The sequence below is a fragment of the Micromys minutus genome, assembly GCF_963924665.1.
Source record: "Micromys minutus genome assembly, chromosome: 9".
Lineage (NCBI taxonomy): Eukaryota > Metazoa > Chordata > Mammalia > Rodentia > Muridae > Micromys > Micromys minutus.
The window spans coordinates 29592562-29610676 of NC_137978.1; the positions used below are offsets into that span (position 1 = coordinate 29592562).

The following is an 18115-nucleotide window of genomic DNA, read 5'->3' on the forward strand; positions in this document are numbered from 1 at the left end:
ACTAAGGAAAGATAGGTAGAATAATGGCAAAATGCAGTATTTTAGGCATAGCATAGATAACTTCAATTATAACCATACAGCAGCTTTGATTTCTTGCAATGGGTCTTTACAAGCCTGTATTTGCGCTCAGTCAGTCATGGGGGAGAGACATATTTATATAGAGCCTCGTCCCTCCCTGCTGAACTGTTGGCTACTGATCAATTCTGGAAAACAGTAATCATTTTCTTTAGATGTGTTCCTACTGTTAAGCCCAGAATGGTCCACCAGAGATCTCAGTATCCAGCTTCAAACTGATAATTCTGATTAAACCCAGTGTGTCACAGAACAAAGCAAAAAGACATGAAGAAAGGAAAGAGACTTGTAGTGAGGAGGGGTCATTGAAAAGTATGACAGGGAATGAGAGAAGAAGATATATAATTAATGTCTTACATCTGTGTGCAAAATTGTCAAAAATAGATTAAACTAATTATAAATAGAAACAGTTTCCTTTATTTTATGTACATGTAGTTAGAAATCTGATATTTGTGAATTTGTGTGATTCCAATGTGGAGTGAGGTAGTGTATAGTAGGAGTGAATTGAGTGAATTATGTCAATGACCATGGAGAGAGAATGCAAACCTCATTTCCCATGCCATCCCAGAAGTATTTAGAGTTAGTTCCTTTGGGTTTTCCTTTACATTTGAGAACTTCAATTGTTACTTAATGTAACTGTCTGACTTCTTTATTATTTAGAATGTGAGGCTGCTTTTCACAAAGCTACTAATACCTCTTTTCATGTAGACTTCATTTTTAGTAGTTTCTCTTTCTTTTAATATTTTTTTAAATGACTTTATTTTACAAAACAAAGATAAATGTAAAGATTTTAAACATTTTTTTGCTTAAAATTATACATTTTTGTCAGTACTGTTTTTTCAGACATTAAAATAATTTTTACATAAAACCATGTGAATATATTTTTTAGTCAGTACTTGATCTTTTTCAAGGGCTTGACAGTATGCATTGAAAACCTAATAGTTACAATAAGCGTAAAGTACATGCAAAACAAAATGCAACATGGAAATTGTCAAAGTCTTCTTGTTTTGTAAATATATATATATATATTTGTTTTCTTTATTTCTTGGACTTCATACAGTCTGTGAGTTGTTTCTGGGGGAGTGCAAGCCTCTGGGGTTAGCATCCCACTATCAGTGACTGCATATTATGTCTGTTCTTTTAATATTTTAATTAAATAAATTTATTTAAAAAACAGAGATAAATGTATAGATATAAAAATTTTTACATGAAACTATATGAATATATTTTTACTTAGTACTTGATTTTTTAAGGGTTTGATAGTATGCATTAAAAACTTATTAGTTACAATAAAATACATATAAAATAAAACATGCTCACAGAAAATGTGCCCCTGCAGCTCACAGTAAGTGCCGGATCCTCCCAGGAAGCCTGTGTGGGGACCAAATGCATAGGCCCTTTGCCACCTGGAACAGCAGAGATCCCTGGACACAGGCTGGTGAGATTGAGCTGGAGCAAAGCACTGAGAGGGCTAGGGGGAGCTCAAGGGAAAGGTTCCCCTGCAGGCCACAGTAAGGCCTGGCCTCTGGCAGAGAGGGTTGGGATCCGACCAAAAAGCCAGTGCTCTCAGACTAAACACACAGGACCACAGTAAGGCACAGGCCTTTGCTAGTGGGAAGAAGAGTCCTACTGGGAAAGGCAGTGCTTGAAGTTCAGCTCTACAGGCCCTCATACACCTGGAATAAAGGGGAGCTTGGCACATAGGCCCAGGGAGAGCAAACCAGGAGTTTATAGAGAGCTGAAAGTACTGTGTTATCTGGAAAAGGGTCCATTTTGGCATAGAGAAAGAGCCAGGTTCCTGCCAGTAGTATTCAAGTCCTGTGGGCAGAGGGCTGAGCTCCCAGAACAGCCTCACAAGAACTCCCACACCTGAACCCACAAAGACAGAGCTGAGTCATTGCTACCAGAACTCACTGCTTGCCCACTAAAAGATGAACACTCAGAAGCATTTTTCTTCCGGAGCCCACGGGCCCTCAGATCCTTAGGAGAGACAGGTACCAGTCACTGACAACAAGACCACATATAATCACAGATAACAAGATGGCAAGAAGAAAACGAAAGAACTTAAGCAATGGAAACCAAGACAACCTGGCAACATCAGAACCCAGTTCTCCCATGACAGCAAGCAGTGAATTGCCAACTATGCCAGAAAAAGAAGACTCAGGCTTGAAATCATACCTCACAATGATGATGGAGATTGTCGAGAAGCACATGAATAACTCCTTTAAACAAGCATAGGTGGACACATATAAACAAATAAACACTTTTAAAGAGGAACCAAAAAATCACTCAAAGAAATACAGGAAAATAAAAGCAAACAGATGAAGGAATTGAAAATGGAAATAGAAACAATAAAGAAAACAAAAAAAGAGACAACCCTGAAGATGGAAAACCTAAACAAAACCAAAAACAAACAAACAAACAAACAAACAAACAAACAAAAAAACAGGAGTCACAGATGCAAGCATCACCAACAGACTACAAGAGATGGAAGAGAGAATCTCAGGGGCCGAAGACAACATAGAAAACTTAGACAAAACAGTCAGAGAAGATGCAAAAACCAAAGGTTCCTAACCCAAAATGTCCAGGAGAATCAGGATACAATGAGAAGACCAAACCTAAGGATAATATGAATAGAAGAGGGCTAAAAATATCAATTAAAAGGCACAGTAAATATCTTCAACAAAATCGTGGAAGAAAACTTCCCTACCTTTAAGAAGGAGATGACCATGAGCACAAGAGGCCACAGAACTCCAAACAGATTGGATCAGAAAAGACACTCTTTCCAACACACAATAATCAAAACAATAAGTGTTCAAATCAAAAAAAAAAAAAAAAAACCTACTAAAAACAGTAAGGTAAAAAGGACAGGTAACATATGAAGGCAGACCAATCAGAATTACACCAGACTTCTCAACAGAGACTATGAAAGCTAGAAGATCCTAGACAGACATCATACAGACACTAAGAGAACACAAATGTCAGCCCAGGTTACTATATCCAGAAAAACTCTCAGTCGCCATAGATGGAGAGACCAAGATGTTCCAGAACAAAACTAAATTTACACAATATCTGTACACAAATCCAGTCGTACAAGGAATAATTGATAGAAAACCCAATACAAGGAAGGAAACTGCATCCTAGAAAAAGCAAGAAATAACTAAGCAAGAAAACCAAAAGAAGAGAGACACACAGACATAGTTCTACCTCTAAAAGCAAAAATAACAGGAAACAGCAACCACTATTTCTTAATATTTGTTAACATAAATGGACTTAATTTCCCAATAAAGAGACATAGACTATCAGACTGGGTACATAAACAGAATCCAGCATTTTGTTGCATACAGGAAACTCATCTCAGAGACAAAAACAGACACAATTTCAGAGTAAAAGCCTGGAAAAAACCTTCCAAGCAAACGGCCCCAAGAAATAACCTGGAGTAGCCATTCTAATATTGAATAAAGTAGATTTTAAACCAAAACTTATCAAAAAAGATAAGGAAAGACACTTTTTACTCATTACAGGGAAAATTTATCAGGACGAACTCTCAATCCTTAACATATATGCTCCAAGTACAAGAGCACTCATACTCATAAAAGAAACCCTACTAAAGATCAAAACATATATTGCACTACACTTCAACACCCCACTCTCATCAATGGACAGATCATGGGAGCAGAAACTGAACAAGGACACAGTGAAACTAGCAGAGGTTATGAACCAATTAGAATTAATAGACATCTACAGAACATTTCTCCTAAATCAAAAGAATACACCTTCTTCTCAGCACCTCATGGAACCTTCTCCAAAATTGACCATATAGTCAGTCACAAAACAATCCTCAATAAATCTAAGAAGATTGAAATACCCCCATGCATCCTATCAGATCATTATGGACTAAGGCTGGTCTTTAATAACAACAAAATTAACAAAAAGCGATATACACATGGAAGCTGAAAAATGCTCTACTAAATGATAGCATGGTCAAAGAAGAAATAGAAGATGAAATTAAGTATTTTCTAGAATTTAATGAAAATGAAAGCTCAACATACCCACAACTATTGGATGCAATGAAAGCAGTACTTAAAGGAAAGCTCATAGCTCTCAGTGCCTCCGTAAAGAAACTGGAGAGAGTCTACACTAGCAAATTGACAGCACATATAAAAGCCCTAGAACTAAAAGAAACAGATATACCCAAGAGGAGTAGACAGCAAGAAATAATCAAACTCAGAGCAGAAATTAACCAATTAGAAACAAAAAGAAACATTCAAGGAATCAACAAAACCAGAAGCTGGTTCTTTGAGAAAATCAAGAAGATTGATAAACCTTAGCCAGACTAACTAGAGAGCAAAGAGAGAGTATCCAGTAAACAAAATCAGAAATGAAAATGGAGACATAATAACTGAAACTGAGGAAATTCAAAAAACATCAGATCCTCCTACAAAAGCCTATACTCAACAAAAGTGGAAAAATCTAGAGAAAATGTATGAATTCCTAGACAGATACCAGATACTAAAGTTAAACCAGGATCAGGTAAAATATATAAATAATCCCATAATACATAAAGAAATAGAAGCAGTCATCAAAAACCCCCCAACCACAAAAAGCCCAGGTCCAGATGGATTCATTGCAGAATTATATCAGACATTTATGACCTAATACCAATACTCACCAAACTATTCAACAAAATAGAGCCAGATGGAACACTACCAAACTCATTTTCCAAGGCCACCATAACCCTTGTGCCTAAATTACACAAAGACCCTACAAGAAAAGAGACCTTCAGACAAATCACACTTATGAACACTGTTGGGAAAAAAAAAACTCAACAAAATCCTTGCAAACAGAATCCAAGAACACATCAAAAAAAATCATTCGCTATGATCAAGTAGGCTTCATCCCTGGGTTGCAGGGATGGTTTAATATACGGAAATCCATCAACATAATCCACCATATAAACAAACTCAAAGAAAAAAAAAACCACATGGTCATCTCAGTAGATGCTGCGAAAGGATTTGAGAAAATTCAACATGCCTTCATGTTAAAAGTCTTGGAAAGAACAGGAATCCAAGGCCCATACCTAAACATAATAAAAGCAATATACAGCAAACCAACAGCCAACATCAAACTTAACAGTGGGAAACTTGAAGCAATCCCACTAAAATCAGGGACTCGACAAGGCTGCCAACTCACCTACTACCTATTCAATATAGTACTGGAAGTCCTGGCTAGAGCAATTACACAGCAAAAGGAAACCAAAGGGATACAAATTGGAAAGAAAGTAGTAAAAACATCACTGTTTTCAGATGACATGATAGTGTACTTAAGTGATCCCAAAAATTCCACCAGAGAACTTCTACATCTGATAAACAAGTTCAGCAAAGTGGCTGGATATAAAATTAACTCAAAAAATAATTAGTAGCCTTCCTCTACTCAAAGGACAGATATGTGGAGAAAGAAATTATGGAAAAGATACGCTTCACAATAGTCACAAACAATATGAAATACATTGGTGTGACTCTAACTAAGCAAGTGAAGGACCTGTATGACAAGAACCACAAATCTCTAAAGAAGGAAATCAAGGAAGATCTCAGAAAATGGAAAGATCTCCCATGCTCATGGATTGGAAGGATCAACATTGTAAAAATGGCCATCTTACCAAAAGCAATCTATAGATTCAATTCAATCCCCATCAAAATTCCAACCTTCTTCTTCATAGAGTTGGAAAGAGCAATGTGCAATTTCATCTGGAATAACAAAAGACCTAGAATAGCGAAATCCATCTTCAACAACAAGAAAACATCTGCAGGAATCATCATCTCTGACCTCAAGCTATATTACAATGAAATTGTGTTAAAAACTGCATGGTACTGTTACAGAGATAGGCATGTGGAACAATGGAATAGGATAGAAGATCCAGAAATAAGCCCTCACTTATATGGTCACTTGATTTTTGACAAAGGAGCTGTAAACATTCAATGGAAAAAGGGCAGCCTATTCAACAAATGGTGTTGGTCCACCTGGCACTCAGCATGCAGAAGAATTAAAATAGACCTTTTCTTATCTCCTTGTACAAAGCTCAAGTGCAAGTGAATCAAAGATCTCCACATTAAGCCAGGTACACTGAAACTATTAGAAGAGAAAGTAGGGAAAACCTTAGAACACATAGGCACAGGAGAAAATTTCCTGATCTGAACTCCAATGTCTCATGCTCTAAGAACTCAAGAACCTAGACACACAGTATCAAACAACCCTATTAAAAATGGGGTACAGAGCTAAACAAAATGTTCTCAATTGAGGAATATGGAATGGCTGAGAAGCATCTAAGGAAGTGCTTGACATCCTTAGCCCTCAGGGAAATGCAAATCAAAAGGACCCTGAGATTCCACCTCACACCAACCAGAATGGCTAAGATTAAAAATTCAGATGACAGCAGATGCTGGCTAGGATACGGAGAAAGAGGAACACTTCTCCACTGTTGGTGGGGTTTTAAACTGATACCAGCACTCTGAAAATCAGTCTGGCGGTTGGACATAGTCCTACCTGAAGACCCAGTTATCCCACTTCTGGGCATATATCCCAGAGATGCTCAAACATACAATAAGGACACATGCATCACAATGTTCATAGCAGCCATATTTATAGTAGCCAGAAGCTGGAAAGAACCCAGATGTCCTTCAGTAGATGAATGGATACAAAAATTGTGGTACATTTACACAATGGCATACTACTCAGCTATCAGAAACAATGACTTTATGAGACTCTTAAGAAAATGGATGCATCTAGAGACTATCATCATGAGTGAGATAACCCAGTCACAAAAGAACAGATATAATATGCAGTCACTGATAATTGGATACTAACCCCAGAAAGCTCAGCACACCCCAGAAACAACTCACTGACTATATGGACTTCAAGAATAGAAAAAAAAAAAAAAAAGAAAATGAAAAACCATTATGCTTAATTTTTACACACCAAGAAAACTTTGACTAATTCCAGGTTACATCTTGTTTTATATGTACTTTATGCTCAGTGTAACTAGTAAGATATTATATTGTAACTAATAAACCTTTTAAAAAAACAAGTACTGACAAAAATGTATTCATATACTTTCATGCAAAAATGCTTAAATTCTGCTCATTTATCTTTGTTTTTTAAAATAAAGTTGTTCAATTTTAAAAAAAGAAAAAAACATCCTAAAAGAATGGAGGTTGATGGCAGTAGCACTGAGAGTAAAGAGGAATATCTCCATATTTGTTGTACAGAGCTCACAAGAGAAAGGAAGAGAAAGTGATACAAGAATTTTTCAGTTTGGGTAGTTTTAAGGTCACAGATGTTATCACTGATGAAACCAGATGTTTAGATCATTCTAATCAATAGTACATACACATAAAATATTTTGCATAGATATTTTTGAATTTTGAAGAACTATTTTAAAATGGCATTTACTCTTAATCTCTTAATTTTAGTCATTGCATAATTAGTTCGAGAATATCAGTTATTTATCCTGTATTCATTGTTTGTTGATTATTATTACTCAGTATGTATTTCAATGAAATTACTTTGATAGTTTACTTAGAGCATCGTTTTCTGTAGATGTGTAAACAGCCACACACTTCAGGAGTTATGCTACCAGATGTCTCTGTTTCTCAAAGCCAAAGAAGTCAGTAGCTGAAAGAAACAATCATTTTATGTTTCATGTAGAGTAAAGTTTATTTGCAGTTATGAAACGTACAAAATTATGAACCTGAAACTTTTTCAAAATAAGAATGATACAAAATAAATACTCCTATCCTAGAATTTTCATTTACTCTCTTGCTGAAATCTCTTGATGCTGTTTACCAGAAATATTTCAAAGGACAGCCTTGACTTTCAAACTACCCATAATCCTGTTACCTTCAGGTCTTTTGCAGGCCTTGTAAGTGAAAATTAGGAAGGAGTAAACTTTTCCATGTTAGTTCAAATCTGCCAAATAATTAGTTGCCCTTCAAATTCTAAAAGGAGAAGGAAGACCAAAATGTGGATGCTTTAGTCCTTCTTAGATGGGGGAACAAAATACTCAAGGGAGGAAATATGGAGACTAAGTGTGGAGCAGAGACTGAAGGAAAGGCATCTAGAGCCTGCCCCACCTGGGGATTCATCCCATATATAAACACCAAGCCCAGACACTATTGAAGATGCCACCAATGCTTATTGACAAGAACCTGATATAGCTGTCTATTGAGAGACCCTGCCAGAGTCTGGAAAATATAGATGTAGATGCTCACAGCCAACCATTGGAGTGAGCACGGGATCCTCAATGGAGAAGGTAGAGAGAGGACTGAAGGAGCTGAAAGGGTTTGCAAAGTAGGAAGAATAGCAATACCAACCAACCAGACCCCCCGCCCAGAGCTCCCAGGGACTAAACCACATACCAAAAAGCACACATGAAGAAACCCATGGCTCCTGCTGCATATGTAGCAGCGGATTGCCTTGTTGGGCATCAGTGGGAGGAGAGGCCCTTGGTCCTGGAATGGCTAGATGCCCGATGCCCCAGTGTAGGGAAATACCAAGGCGAGGAGCCCGGAGTGGCTGGGTGGGTGAGCACCTTCATAGAAGCAGGGGGGCAGGAGAATGGGATAAGGGTTTCCAGAGGAAAAAGGGAAATAGGATAATATTTGAAATGCAAATAAATAAAATATCTAATAAAATTTTCTATTTCTGTTTTGACATTTGTTAATGAATATTCAGCCCCATAGATACATCTACTATATACCCCCAAGACTTTGGGAAGAATCCCCAAAGGGAGTGAGATTCTAAGAGTCAGAGAACCAGAATGCTTGCTTACCTTTTATTTCCATAGACAATGAGTCAAAGTTTTTAATAAAAATTTCAGTTGTGAAGAAGAGAAAATTTTCTTTTCAAATACTTGTAGATTCAGTCTCTATAATTAACTCTTTCCTCTCACTGCTTCACAAAACTTCTCAGTTTTATTTTATCTATTTCAATATATATGTGTGTGTATATATATTTGTATATATGTATATATGTATATATATATATATTATTGCTACTTCCTGCCTCTAGGTTTTTAGTCTTCCATTTTATGTTATTAGTATGACTACAATTTTTAAAGCTTGAATATTAAATGTAATTTAAAATAAGTTTCTTTACCTTAAACTTTCTTTTCCATCTTTTTTTTTTTTTGCAATATGCCTTGTGTTACCGGATGGTTACCAATTCTCTAGCCTACCTATCCTTCTTGGTGTTTTATTTTGAGTTCTTTTTTTGGACAAACGTTCTGCCTCTTATTCAGCCTTCCAGCTTACACTACCACTTATGTTAAGCTCTTCAAGCCTTGCAGTCCGAATAAGGGTTGGTCTATTCAGTTCAGTATCAGTATAATACTTTTCACATGCCTTGGCTCCAGTGTCTCCATATCATGTTCAATTAAATGAATAAACTATATGTGGTATTGATGTATCTGGATATATACATTACTGAATCACTATTACTTTTAATTTTATTCTCATAGAATTTTATATTATTTGTTTGTTTGAGACTTATATAAATTAATATTTGTTTTTAATTAATCATTCCATTCATTGACATCTCAAATGTTATCCCACTTTCCAGTTACCCTTCCACAAGCCCTCCATCCCACTACCTTCCTCTACTCTCTCCTCTTTGCTTCTATGAGGGTGCTCCCCACCCACCCTCTCGTGCCCCACCCCTCCAGCATCTCCTTACACTGGGGCATCAAACTTCCACAGGACTAAGGGCCTCCCCTCCCATTGATGTCAGAAAAGACCATCCTCTGCTACATATGTAGCTGGAGCCATGATCCCTTCAGGTGCACTTCTTGGTTGGTGGTCTAGTCCCTGGGTGCTGTCCGGCCAGCTTATGTTCTTCCTATAGGGTTGCAGTCCTCCTCAGCTCCTCCAGTTCTGTGTTTCAACTATATCTACTCCATCCCATTCCTTACCCTCAAATTCTTTACTGTAACTCTTTTTCTTTCTCCATATAACGTTACTCTTTAAAAAGCCCATTCAAATCAATATGCTGCTTCTATTTGGGGATAGGTGTAGGTCTATCTGTTGGAACATAGGTGGCCTCGTAATGGTTGCTTTCTTGAAGGAAATCTCATCTCCCGCACTATCAGCCATTAATTGCCACTAGCTTCTTCTCTAGGAGTGGGACTTTGTGAGCACCCACTCCATTATTATGCTGGGAATTTCACTGTCTTGATCTTGTGCTTCTACAGTAGTAGATTTCCAGATGGCTTTTTTGAAAGTTCTTTAGTGTTATTCCCCTGATCGACTCTTGCTTTTCTTGTTTATCTTTCTCTCATAAGACCCTCTACATTGAATCCCTAATCCCCTTCACCTCGGTTCTTTTCTAGTTGTCAGAACTCTGTGGGTACTTCAGTTTAAAATAACTTAACAATTCAAAGCTAGCATCCTCACATGGGAGAGAACATACAATGCTGTTGTTGTTGTTGTTTATTTTTAACCCAGATCTTTTGGTTAGGTCCTTCCATATGATCTTTTCTAGTTTTATCCATTTACCTGCAAATTTTCAAGGTTTCAGTTTTCTTTCCAGCTGAATAGAAATTCATAGAATGTTTTCATTGTCTATTAATCATTTTAGAGGCATTTAGATTGTTTTCACTTTCTGGCTACTGTGAATAGGGCAGCAATGAGCTTGGTTGAGTGTCTCTGGAGTAGGCTGTTGAGGACCAAGCATCCACAAATTTTTAAAACATGTCACTTGTTTTTTTGGAGCTATACCTCTTCACTAAGTATTCTAGTTTCATCCATTTACCCACAAAGTTCATGATTTTATTTTCCCTTACTAATGAACAGTTTTGCATTGTATACAGTACCACACTGTCATTATCCAATTCATCCATTAAAGAGCATCTCCTCATATTTATGAGGAGGAATAATGTAGAGTAATAATGAATGGCCTTGGAAGTACCCATAAGGTAGAAAATTGAGTCTTCTGGACATAAAATTAAAGCTATAAGCTGAGTCATGTGGTATTTCTACTTTTAGCTTTTATTTATTCTGTTCATTTCTACTATGACTTCCTAAGTTTGCACTCCCCACAAGAAGTGAGTGAGGGTCTAATTTCCCCACATCCTTGCTAGCATTTGTTGTTTTTGGTCTCAGCAATTTTGATTAGGGTAAGATGCAATCTCAAAGTATTTTTAATTTGCATTTTTCTGTTTTGTACTTGGTCTTTCTTTATTAAATTTACTTCGTTTGCTACTGGAATAAAGATTCATAAACATTTTCATTTTGTACTGTGTTATTCAACTGAACAATGTACAAGTATGTTACTAGTTATAAATATTTCTCATTTTTTTTGTATTTTTTGAGAATTCTATTTATAGTACCATCTCCTAATTTATATTAGGTTGTTTTTGATGCTTTTGTTTTTATGTTCTTTGTATATTCTAGACATTAACCATCTTTCAAATGTATATCTGGTGTACCCTTTCCCCATTTTGTAGGTTACCTCTTCTCTAGATTAAAGATGTCTTTTGAAATTTAGAGGATTTTAGTTTCATAGGATCTCATTTGTCAATTATTGGTCTTAATGCCTGTACAATATGTGTTCTGTTAGTAAATTTCCTCCCTGTACCCATGTGTTGAAGACTATTCTTTTTTCTCTCTCTTAACAGATTCCAGGTATCATTCCCTTGTTGGTATCCTTGATCTATTTGCAGTTTAGTTTTCTGTAGGGTAAGAGACAAGAATCTATATGTTATTATTTAGATTTACCATCATCATTTATTGAAGATGCTGTCTTTTCTCCAGTGTGCTATTTTGTTCTCCATTTTTTCCAAGAATTAGATAGTTTTAGGAGCATGGACTTATATTTGTGTCGTCCATTCTATTCCATTATTCAAGTGCCTGTTTTTATGACCATATCATGTTGTTTTTAGTGTAATCATTATGTAGTAGAACTTGCAATCATGGGTGCTTATACATCTGTTGTTATTGTTAACGATTAATTTTGCATCCTGTTTTTGTGTGTGTGTGTGTGTGTGTGTGTGTGTGTCTACAATGATGTTTTGAGATTATTTTTTTCAACTTCTGTGATAAATCAGATGGATTGGAATTTTGATAGCATTCATTGAAACTGTAGATTGCCTTTGATTGAGGATAGAATGGGAATTTTTATTGTATCAATCTTACCAGCACATAAGATAGATTTCTAACTTCTATTGAGATAGAAATTTCTAATTTCTATCATCTTTATTTTTATTTTTTGGTGCTTTAAATTTTTTTATTGTGCAAGGCTTTTATTTCTTTGTTTATATTTATGCCAAATTTAAATTTTGATGCTGTTGCATATGGAATTGTTTCCTTGATTTATTTTCCTTTCTTTTGTGCAGTGCTTGTTGTGTGTTATAGGAAGGCTACTGATTTTCTGATAATTTTGTATCTTCCTACTTTGATAAACATGTTTATAGAACATAAAAGTTTTAACATAGAGCCTTAAGGTCTTCAAATATAGAATTGTACCATCTTCAAATAAAGGTATTTTGATTTATTCCTTTCTTATTTTTCTCCTTTTGTTTTAATGCCTTAGCTCAGACATTTTGCACTGTTTTTGAACAGGAGTGAAGAGAATTGATATTATTATTTAGTTTCTAGTTTTATTGGGGATGCTTTGAGTTTTTCTTTACCATCTTATTGACTGTAAACTTGTATTACCTTTAGTATGTTGATCTATGTCTCTTGTATACCTAGATTATCAGGACTTTCATTATGAAATGTTGTATTTTTGTTAAAGGCCTTTCCTTTAATGGAGGCTCGCACTGACTCTGTGGATTCCTTCTTGTAGCACCGCTCTTTTCACCGTTATTAATAATGCTGATTGATAATGAGCATGGATGGTCTATTTTCTACTCTCTCCTTTAATCCATTTCTTCAGTGTTTCAAAAATTTCATTGTGAAGGCCTTTCAATTTTTTTTTTAAATTTAAAACATCAGGTTTATTTACCTGTAGCTCATGTGCCCAACAGCTCAAGCAAGACTAAGATTTCTTTATTTTTTGAACAACTTTATTTGAAAAAACAAAGATGATAAAAGAACAAATTTTAAGCATTTTTGCATAAATGTATACAAATACATTTTTGTCAGTGCTTGGCTTTTTTTTCAAAGGTTTGATAGTGTGCATTAAGATCTTACTAGTTAACAATGAGCAAAAAGTACAGGTAAAACAGGATGTAACCTGGAATTAGTCAAAGTTTTCTTGGTGTATAAGGATTGAGCATAATGTGTTTTTTTTCTTCTTGAACTTCACACAGTCTGTGATTTGTTTCTGGGGTGTTCAGAGCTTTCTGGGGTTAGTATCCCATTATCAGGAACTGCATATTATGTCTGTTCTTTTGTGACTGGGTTATCTCACTCAGGATGATATTCTCTAGATGCATCCATTTTCTTAAGAATTTTGTTAGGTCATTGTTTCTGATAGCTGAGTAGTACTCCATTGTGTAAATGTACCACAATTTTTGTATCCATTCATCTACTGAAGGACATGTGGGTTCTTTCCAGCTTCTGGCTATTATGAACAGAGCTGCTATGAACATTGTGGTGCATGCATCTTTGTTGTATATTGGAGTGGCAAGAAAACGAAAAGGAGAAAGAGGTCTTTCAATTCTTTGATTAAGTTTTCTCCAAAGTATTTTATTTTTTGAGGCTTTTGCGAATGGGAGGAATTAATCTTTTTTAAAACCATGAATTATTCATGTTCATTCCTAGTAATCATTGTAAAGTCTATCATGCATGATCTAAGTCTATCTTTACAAATTTGACTTACTATTAATGTTCTGTACTGTATTAATATCATATAGCATTTTTGTTTATGATTCCAGATTAGTTTGCTTAGGATAATGTGATCTGTTTGGTATACATTTGAATTTTTAATTCTTTTACATTTGAGCCACTTAATATATTTGAGCTTAAAATATTCAGTTTTTTTCCTATTTGTCCATCATGGTTTAGATTTTGATTCTTTCTTTCCCATGTCTTTTATTTAAATAAATAAAAATATTGCTAATATATTTTCAATTATGTTTCCGTAAGACTGTAATATGATACATAGTTGAAGTATTTCAGGAAAATGGATATATAGTGACGGTGTAATGCAAGAACAATATAACTAGAAGTCTTCACTTCAAAGACTTTTTCTTGATGCTTTAAAGTATGAATTTAAATAGGCACAAAATACTTATGGGTTTCAGGTTCATCATTTTTGAATCAAGGGAAAGATTTATTAATATGAATAAAATCATTTTGAAATTTCACATTTTTAGAGAGCCTGTAATATTATTACTATTAAGAACTCTGTACCTGGTAACATTTTAAAGATTCTTTTACTGAAATCTATGTATTCTCTCTGTTAAAACAAATGGAATAAATGATTCCTTCTAATACTGGAATGAACAAAATTAGAATGTATTTTTTAGAACATGAATTTTTAAAGTGTCCAAAACTGTTTTAATAATGGAGTATAATATTTTAAAATATACTTCTATTTATATTTCTGTCTCACCTTGCCAGCTCTGTTATGTAAACAGCTGTAGAGTTTGGTCAGTAGTGGTTAGGGATATACTATTTGTATTCAAATCATTTGTGACTGCTAGTAAGTTAGTTATTATATAACTTTAGAGTTGTTTTAGTTATTTATTCCATGTTTTCCTTTTAATAAATTCATTTACTTATTATATATAAGTACACTGTAGCTGTCTTCAGAAAAACCAGAAGAGAGGGTATCAGATCTCATAACAGGTGGTTGTGAGCCACCATGCTGGGATTTGAACTCAGGACCTCTGGAAGAGCAATCAGTTCTCTTAACTACTGAACCATCTCTCCAGCTCCCATGTTTTTCTTGTATGTAAAATGAGATAACAACAGTGCCTCATTCATGTAAGTTGTTCTGAGGTTAAATTGATCGGTACATTTAACCTTTAGGACAGTCTATATCATACATTAAGGCATAGAATTATTAATTTTCTACTAAAATTAATTTATTAATTGCATCATTGTTAAAATTTACATTTTATTTTTAATATAGGAATAATTACTTATATTCCATTTTCTGTGATTTTTATAATATTATATTTTCCCTTTATTTTGTGTATGTGTACATTGGTGGATGAATGCCAAGAGAACTTCCTGAAGGAGTTGGTTCTTCTTTCTATGTGGATCCTGGTATTAAACTCACATCATCAGCTCAGTACCAAACATCTTTACACATTGAGCCATCTTTCCAGTCTAATAATACTTATCCTATAGGGATAAAAAAATTGGAAAAATTTTAATGATTTTTTTATGGTCACTCAGAAAATGTACAACTAAATTAAATCATTTGACCTCATATTTACTGTTGTTGTGTAATAATTACCCTGTCTTTAAAAACATGTATTAATAAACATTTCAATGATAAAAATTCAAAGAACCATTTCTATATAAAGAGTCTTCTTAAGGATTATGAGCACAATGGAAAGAAAAGTAATAGGCAAGGCTTTGGTCTTGATTGGCTCATAAGTAGCTGAGCAAAATTCAACTTAGTAGAAGATGTTTTATTCTATCCTTATTTTCTCTAACTAGAAAACTGTAGTATATGATTCATTCCTAAGGGTTTTTTTGGGGGACATACAGTCTTCATACTCCAACCTTGCTTGTTGCACAAAGGGTCTAAACCGAAATGGCCAGGCAGAGATGTCTGTACTGCAGCCTGCAGCATCCTTACTTTGAACGGCACTTAGAATTGCTAGCTTTACGACTATGACTGTCTTAAAGCTAAGACCAGTCTAAACAGTGTCAAACAAAGATTAGGACTAATATCAGAGCTCATAGTATTGTTGAGATGCACGAACTTCTATTAAAACCCAATTCTCTTATGTTTTGTTATAGGTAACCTCGGCCGGGTTGAGCAAGTCTCTGATTTTGAGTACGATCTGTTCATTAGGCCGGACACCTGTAACCCTCGCTTCCGAGTCTGGTTCAACTTCACTGTTGAAAACGTGAAAGAATTACAGGTGAGGGAAATGGGGGCCATCAGTGTGATCTTAGAGAAGGAAGCTAGTTTGCTTTAATAGCTGTTAAACCTATGGCTGTAACAGAGACCGTGAGTGAGGAGTGGGTAAAATGCAGACTTATGTTTCCTTCTAGGAATGAATTAATACAAACTTTTGTCTAAGAAAAAGTGGGTTGTTTACTGGTTGCATCCTATATGCGGTGCTTCCTTGTGGAACTCCATAAGGAAACACGGGAAGTTTCTGTTGCTTTCTGTATTTAAGATGCTGTTACATCATCACTGTCAAGATCCAGAAAGACATTTCTCCTAGGCTCCATCTCAGACAAAGCTCTTCTCTTATTCAACAGGATGTTCATATTTTTCAGGTTGTATGACTCTTACAGCAGAGTATCTTCCCTAAAGTATGTGTGCTTGAAAATTCAAAGCTATTTTATTACCTAGTGATTCTGGGAAACCTTATATTTTCTGTGTGTTTTAAAATTTCATGAATATATTAATCTGCTTTAATCTTTATTTACTTAGGTTTACTTTCTAACTGCCAGTGATTCATGATACTTTTGAAGACTTGTTTTTCATGAGAGAATGTTGATAAAAATAGAATGATAAAGTACCTATGCATTAAATGAACACTAGCAAAGTGTAATTCTAATAAATATTGACACTTTATTCCGTTCAGACAGCTGTAATCATACAGACTGCTCAAACTGCACAAGCATAGTGATTTATGGTTCTTGTAAGCATATGGAAGCCTGGCCATAAAAAGTACCACCCCTTCTTTCCTCAGATAATCTTTATGTACAATACCAGGGGGAAACTGAGGCGCCTGTTAGGTTTCTCTCTGAGTCAGTGAATGCAGTGTGCATCTCCCTGTTATTTTTAGTTACAGCTTGATTCATGTTTTGGCGCCCAGAAGTGTCTGGAGTTTAGGTAGTCCTGAGCTCTTCTTTGACAATAGCTGTTCCTGGTATACTAGCTTTGTTGTGCCAGGAATTTGTTTCTGAATCCCAAAGGCTACCAAGGAACCATTTCCGAGTTAACAGCATTTGGGTCTTTTTATTACAAGCTTGGGATTGGGCTCTCCTCCAACCTAACCCCGACCCAGCAGAATGGGAAGCTTCAAAACCTCAGCAGTATAAGGTTTTATAGGGAATCGGAGTAAGGGAGGGGGTGTCCAGCCTGAAATATGTCTAATAGAATGACGATTTTAAGCCGATAGGTGGGCGTCCTGAAGCAAGACTGAACAATCACAATGGTCTGAAAGTACATCTGAAATAATCAGACTAGTCTTTGATTAACTGTTGCTAGGAAGTAGCTAAGGAGTAACTCTGGGGTATGGGCCAAGGACAAGCTGTGGGGTCCTTCCTGGTACTTGGGTATAGCTTGAGTTGCATGTCAGCTACATGTCAAGTTCTCAGGCTTTTTTTTTTTTTTTTTAAAGAGGCCAGTCCCAAGATAGGTTTGGCTTCTCAGTCTCAGCAGAAGAGGGAGGGACAGTGAATTTTTCAACTAATTGTTACAGTTCTCACGTTTACCACAGACACAGTACTGAGGAATATGCCTCTTGCTTTTACCTAATCTCGCATTGCCATCTCTTGAGAGTTTCCATGACAATATCATGCTCATTCCCTTTTGGCCATTACAGTGGCTCACCTGACTCTAGGATTAGTCCATAAAATACTTCCCCAAAATCTCTGTGGGCTCCTTGCAGGCATCACTTTATATCAGGAAGTGGGCATACATTCTCTCCTGTTGCTGTTGCTAACTCGGGTTGGTAAGTTAGGTTTGTCACAGACACACTCCTCAGAAAAGCAAACAAGTTATATTATGCAGACAGTTTCTACACATGGAGGGAAACACTTTCTTAAATGCTATATAAATGTGTCAGGATATCCAAGCCCATAAAAAGGACCACACTTTTCTTTCTTACATGGTTTATATTCTTCAGTTTGCCTGTTGCATCTAAAAAGCCATTAAGTGCAGAAAGGAAACTGGTTACTTTTTCATT

The 18115-nt window shown here is 35.7% G+C and overlaps 1 protein-coding gene across 2 annotated transcripts in view; it reads left to right on the forward strand.

The window, feature by feature from the left end:
* AGBL4 (AGBL carboxypeptidase 4) overlaps positions 1-18115 on the forward strand; it is a gene marked incomplete at both ends in the record, with an annotated part of 1110674 nt that overhangs the window by 147827 nt on the left and 944732 nt on the right. For both annotated transcript variants that reach the window (XM_080920614.1, XM_080920613.1), the window contains one exon: positions 15987-16111. In XM_080920614.1, coding sequence (XP_080776740.1) covers positions 15987-16111 — 125 coding nt within the window. The remainder of the gene's footprint in view (positions 1-15986; positions 16112-18115) is intronic.